The 6,722-nt window shown below is 44.4% G+C and overlaps 1 protein-coding gene across 1 annotated transcript in view; it reads right to left on the bottom strand.

The window, feature by feature from the left end:
• Positions 1-1,431: 1,431 nt before the first annotated feature.
• Positions 1,432-6,722, bottom strand: part of LOC307134800 (stonustoxin subunit beta-like) — a gene marked incomplete at both ends in the record, with an annotated part of 25,137 nt that continues 19,846 nt past the window's right edge. Inside the window, 2 exons of the mRNA XM_079830797.1 lie at positions 1,432-1,493; positions 5,877-6,425. Coding sequence (XP_079686923.1) covers positions 1,432-1,493; positions 5,877-6,425 — 611 coding nt within the window. The remainder of the gene's footprint in view (positions 1,494-5,876; positions 6,426-6,722) is intronic.

The raw sequence follows: 6,722 nt of genomic DNA, 5'->3' as shown, positions 1-6,722 counted from the left end.
GCGTCCACAGCTCCGAGCAGCCGCTTTGACAATGGAGGTAGAGAACATGGTCCACTCGGACTCAATATCTCCAGCCTCCCTCGGGATCCGGTCGAAGCTCTGCCGGAGGCAGGAGTTGAAGATCTCTCTGACAGGAGACTCGACCAAACGTTCCCAGCAGACCCTCACAGTACGTTTGGGTCTACCGAGTCTATCCAGCTTCCTCCCCCGCCATCGGATCCAACTCACCACCAGGTGGTGATCAGTTGACAGCTCCGCCCCTCTCTTCACCCGAGTGTCCAAGACATACGGCCGCAGATCAGATGAAACGACCACAAAGTCGATCATTGACCTACGACCTAGGGTGTCCTGGTGCCATGTGCACTGATGGACACCCTTATGCTTGAACATGGTGTTCGTTATGGACAAACTGTAACTAGCACAGAAGTCCAATAACTGAACACCACTCGGGTTCAGATCAGGGGGGCCGTTCCTCCCAATCACGCCCCTCCATGTTTCACTGTCATTGCCCACGTGGGCGTTGAAGTCCCCCAGTAGAATGACGGAGTCCCCAGTCGGAGCACTCTCCAGCACCCCTCCCAGAGACTCCAAGAAGGTCGGGTACTCTGCACTGCCGTTCGGCCCGTAGGCACAAACGACAGTAAGAGACCTATCCCCGAGCCGAAGCCGCAGGGAAACGACCCTCTCGTTCACCGGGGTAAACTCCAACACATGGCAGCAGAGCTGGGGGGCTATAAGCAAACCCACACCAGCCCGCCGCCTCTCACCATGGGCAACTCCAGAGTGGTAAAGAGTCCATCCCCTCTCGAGGAGTGTGGTTCCAGAGCCCAAGCCATGCGTGGAGGTGATTCCGACTATCTCTAGTCGGAACCTCTCAACCTCACGCACAAGCTCAGGCTCTTTCCCCGCCAGCGAGGTGACATTCCATGTCCCAAGAGCCAGTTTCCGTGTCCAGGGATCGGGTCGTCTAGGCCCCCGCCTTCGACTGCTGCCCGATTCGCTTTGCACCGGCCCCTTACGGTCCCTCCCGTGAGTGGTGGGCCCACGGGAAGGTGTCCCCACGTCGCTCCTTCGGGCTGAGCCCGGCCGGACCCCGTGGGGGAAGGCCCGGCCACCAGGCGCTCGCATACGAGCCCCAACCCCAGGCCTGGCTCCAGGGTGGGGCCCGGCTGCGCCATACCGGGCGACGTCACGGTCCTCCTTCTTTTTGTCATCATAAGGGTTTTTGAACTGCTCTTAGTCTGACCCGTCACCTAGGACCTGTTTGCCTTGGGAGACCCTACCAGGGGCATATAGCCCCGGACAACGTAGCTCCTAGGGTCATTCGGGTACTCAAACCCCTCCACCACGTTAAGGTGGCAGTCCATGGAGGAGAAGACAGTGACCAACAGTTGATACTTTTTTTTTTTGCTGAGACATTGTTTTGTGCGTCTAGCCACTGTTTGCAGTGACCACACCGTGGCTGACTCGTGCTGGCTTCATCATCTTCTTGCCTGCACGTTTCACCAACACTAAGAGTCACCAAAGCTCTTTCCGAACTCAACAACTCCGTTTGAACCTCGCCGACAAACTTCAGCGAGCGCCTCCAGCAGTTGCGCCACGAGACGCAGAGAAAGCCGGTTGCGCAGCAACGATGAAGCCTTACTCAGCGCAACCCGGAAACGGAGGCAAGCTCCTCCCGGCGGAGTCACCCTCGACAACCAGAGCGCCCAGCCTGCAAACGCAATGACCACCCGTCAGCCAATCAGCGCAGCAGCCCTTCCTCATGAAAAGAGCCCACGCTTCAAAAAGCAGTCAGACAACGCAGGTACAACTTTCATTTCTGGCCGAGCTGATGGAAATTGTGTCGAGCAGACACACTAAGGGTTTAATTACTTGATTCTCTCAGGTCGTGGTTCAAGAAATAGCTGCTAAAGCTAGAAGGTTGGGACTCAACTCCTCTAACAAATATCACCCTTTTCCTGCAAACTGTATGAATGAGTATGTGTGTGTTTTCATTAGTTTAGATTGTATGTCTTAGAATAGCTCAATAAAGTGTAACAGAGACAGAGGTGTGCCAACAATGTTTTGTATAGTAGCAGCACCACTGCTCTGAATGTACCGGCGGATGGAGGCGTAAAATGAAGTGACGTGATGATAAAGTTAAGAACAACATTTTTTTTGTTTATTCCAAAAGTGAACAAATAAAAGTTTTCCAATGGAGTGCAAATTTTATTTTACAGTGAGAATCAAAAACAAAACAAAAAAAACAACAAAAATAAACTGTTCTAAAGTTATAAACAGACTTTTTGGCTATGCCAATGAATTGGCCCAAAATACAGCAATAGCTATTTCGAACTCACTCTACGAGCCCTCCAACTCTCTGAGAGGTCCTCTTAAAAAAGAAAAGCCCCTCCTACTTGGGTTAAACCATTTAGAAATTAAAAGGTAACAAATTTAAGAAAGCCAAGAAAAATAATTATTTAACAGTAACAAATAGTTAGACCGTTATAATAATACAAAACAGATAAACATTTGGGAACAAAACAAACTCAATAAATTTTTCATATTTAAGAATACTAAAGCAAGAATCAAACAGATCACCAAACTCCCCCTCACCCATGAGAACAATGAACTGTGCCTTCTATTGCCGGGAATGGGATACTAAAAATGGTGGCATTTAAAGTGACCGGGTTTTGCCTGTTTGTGGTGGGAATATGTTCCAGTACGTAAGTATGACTATTTATAAGATGTATGTGGTATGGAAACAATAAACATTTAACATGATTACCGGTCTTATTTTACTTCTTAACACAATACACAAATCAACATAGTGAAATGTATAACTCGTATGTCAAACTGAAGAAGAAATGTCATGGTGAGGACAGGAACAATATTAAACAATACACAGTCAGTGACACAAACACATCTGTGTTAACTGGTGTTCAAGTTTGCGCAAAACAGATAATGTGTGCATGATGTTACAATAAGGAGTGTATGTATTGTTTGTGTTTGAGCTCCGTCAAATTGATTCATAATCCTTGATTTTCTTCTTAATACTCGCTTACAAACGAATACTTTCTATTATTTACAGCGTGTGAACATATCTCCGATACGATTCTCTATAAAAAACAATCGGATTGCTTTGATATCGCTACTTATATCCGAACTTCCGCTACTAGCCGTAGCCCGCTAGCCTTGCACGTGTGGTAACTTGTTTAACGTTACACCCGGTAAACACTGATACCTACAATTCGCCATCGTAGCACTTCTGCTACAATGGCGAATAACTCGGATGTGTGTCTAATGTTACCTTTGAGTGCAGGTGAGGACACGTTCGAGCTGCATTCGGTGCAGTTGGAGTCATTGGAGAAGCAGATTCGCGGCCTTCTAGACAGACAAGCTGTGCTGAGAGAGCGGCGAACGGCGCTTGAAACATCGCGAGCCGATGCTCTCAAGTCAGTGGATAGTAACATTTTGACTCCGACCTCGTCTACTCCGCGTGTTTCTCTGCACAGGACCCAAGCACCCAGGACGCGATCATCATCCCTGGTTTCGTTCACTCCGGCACCGACACAGCACCATGGACCCTGGCAAATCTTCCATTCATGTCTAAAATACTAGAAAAAGTTGTGTCCGCTCAATTGTGCTCTTTCTTGCAAGAAAATGATATCTATGAAAAATTTCAATCAGGATTCAGGCCGCATCAAAGCACAGAAACCGCGCTCGTTAAAATCACAAATGATTTACTTCTAGCTTCTGACCAAGGCTGTATCTCAATACAAGTTCTACTCGATCTTAGTGCTGCGTTCGATACTATAGATCATAAAATACTATTAGATCGACTTCAAAATTACACTGGTGTTCAGGGACAGGCATTAAACTGGTTTAGATCGTATTTATCAGACCGCTACCATTTTGTCTGTCTAAATGGGGAAAAATCAAAGATAACATCAGTAGACTATGGGGTGCCGCAAGGATCCGTGCTAGGCCCTCTGCTATTCTCTATATATATGCTGCCACTTGGTAATATTATAAGAAAACATGGAATTAATTTCCACTGTTATGCTGATGACACTCAATTATATATTTCATCACGACCAGATGAAAACGCTAAATTATCTAAACTGACAGCGTGTGTTGATGATATTAAACACTGGATGACATGTAATTTTCTGCTATTGAATTCAGATAAAACGGAGGTATTACTTATTGGTCCAAAAAACTGCCCACAAAACCTCTCACAATACAACTTTAACTTGGAAGGATGTCCTGTCGCTTTATCCACTACAGTAAAAGACCTGGGTGTTATATTAGACCGCAACTTGTCTTTCGAAAATCATATTTCATATGTTACAAGAACAGCATTTTTCCACCTTAGAAACATTGCTAAGCTACGTAACATGCTATCTATCTCTGATGCAGAAAAGTTAGTTCATGCATTCATGACCTCGAGACTAGATTACTGTAATGCTTTATTAGCTGGTTGTACTGCATCATCAATAAACAAGCTACAGTTAGTCCAAAACGCAGCTGCTAGAGTTCTTACTAGGTCAAGAAAATATGATCATATAACACCAATTTTATTATCTCTACACTGGTTACCTATTAAGTTCCGTATCAATTACAAAGTATTGCTACTGACCTATAAAGCCCTAAATGGTTTAGCTCCAGTGTATTTAACGGATCTTCTATCGCCCTACAATCCATCGCGCTCTTTAAGATCACTAAACTCGAGGCTTCTGGTCATTCCTAGGATATCTAAGTCCACTAAAGGAGGGAGGGCATTTTCACATTTAGCTCCTAAACTCTGGAATAGTCTTCCTGATATTGTTCGAGGTTCAGACTCGCTGTCCCAGTTTAAAACTAGATTAAAGACGCATCTCTTTAGCCAAGCATTCACATTATAAATACGTTTTATACTACAGTTAAATCGCATCAACAGCATTAATATTCTGAACAGCAGCTATGCTAATTATTTCCCATCTGCTTTTCTGTTGTTATCTCGGGACACTAGTCCCGAGGTAACTAGTTCGTCAGCTCCAGTTTGTATCCAGCCTCTCATGGAGACTTCAGATGCCCCAACGCCTGTGATGAGACGACTCGACGCCTGTGAAGAGACGACTCGACGCCTGTGAAGAGACGACTCGACGCCTGTGAAGAGACGACTCAACGCCAGCGTTGTTATGGCCTAAAATAACACATGATTGATTAACTTATCCTAACATTTGTCTTTAACATTCTCTTTCTAACATTTTTCAATGTACATTTATGAAATGCACTTTCTGTGAAGCTGCTTTGAAACAATGTGTATTGTGAAAAGCGCTATACAAATAAATTTGAATTGAATTGAATTGAATTGAATGTATGCATGTTCTCAGTCCTGTCACAATAAGAGTCATCTTCATAATAAGAGTCCCTAGTCACAGAGGCTCACTGTGACATAAAGTCTTGTATTCATTTTCCATCTAAACGTGTGTCTTGTGCTTCATGCTCATAAGTTGTTGCATTAAACAGCCGATCGCACGTTACCATGCTCATATGTTCATTGATATGACTCATATCAATGAACATAAAATTTATGATATTATTTCTGATGGCCAGGAAGTAAAATTCTGACCAGAATTGATAAGATAACTCTAATATTGACGTATCGCTGGACGAATAGTTGATGAGGTGTTAAATATTAATTCTGAATTATTCATATAGGTGATTTGGTTCTTTTAATTGTAAATCAATTCCCCAAAAGAGTTATTTGATCCGAATATCCCTTACATGATGGAAAAAACACATTCATTAATAAAACTGTAATTATGTGAGATTTGATGAGTCTGTGTGTATGTGGACGTTAGAAAGAGGATTTACAAGTGTGTGTGTGTGTGTGTGTGTGTGTGTGCGCGTGTGTTTAATCTGACACAGAAACACTGAAGAATCATCTTCATAAACCCTAAATCCAGCACAGAGGGGTTCAGTGAATGTGGTGTTGAATGTGTGTAAGTGTGTGTGTGTGTGTGTGTGAGAGACGCTGTAGAAGGACAGAGTGCCGGCCGACACGTCCACACACACTCCTGCTCTCTTACAGGATGAACTGATGGGAGGGATATCAGTCCAGTTATTATTGTGACAGACAGAGAATCTGTTATCATAGCAGATCAGACTCCAGGATTTGTCATTGGATCCAAACCAACAGTCTTCACTCCCTCCTTTCCTGTGGATTCCTTTATATGTCACTGATATACCAGCATAATCTCCGCTCCATTCAGCCTCCCAGTAACAGCGTCCAGTCAGACGCTCTCCACACAGAACCTGAGGAAAAACTCCATCAAATCTCTCTGGATGATCAGGATACGGCTGATCCTCTCTCACACACTTCACCTTCCTGTTCCCCTCAGACAGAACGAGACGAGTGTGTGCTGTGTTTGGATCCAGTGTGAGATCACAGGCGTCTGAACACAAGAAGAGAGAAACATCTAGAACAACAGTCACTAGACGAGTGTGTGTGTGTGTGTGTGTGTGTGTGTGTGTGTGTGTGTGTGTGTGTGTGTGTGTGTGTGTGTGTGTGTGTGTGTGTGTGTGTGTGTGTGTGTGTGTGTGTGTGTGTGTGTGGGCATGTTTTTGTGAAAAAACAGGACACAAATGTGTATAATGACATGGGTATTACAAAAAGAGGGTGAAATATGAGGACGTTCCCCATGTCCTCACTTTTCAAAATGCTTATAAATCATACAGAACAAGGTTTTTTT

The sequence above is a fragment of the Gobio gobio genome, assembly GCF_949357685.1.
Source record: "Gobio gobio genome assembly, chromosome: 12".
Classification (NCBI taxonomy): domain Eukaryota; kingdom Metazoa; phylum Chordata; class Actinopteri; order Cypriniformes; family Gobionidae; genus Gobio; species Gobio gobio.
Note: the sequence above shows the minus strand (reverse complement) of the source record. Positions and strands in the feature narration are given on the sequence as shown.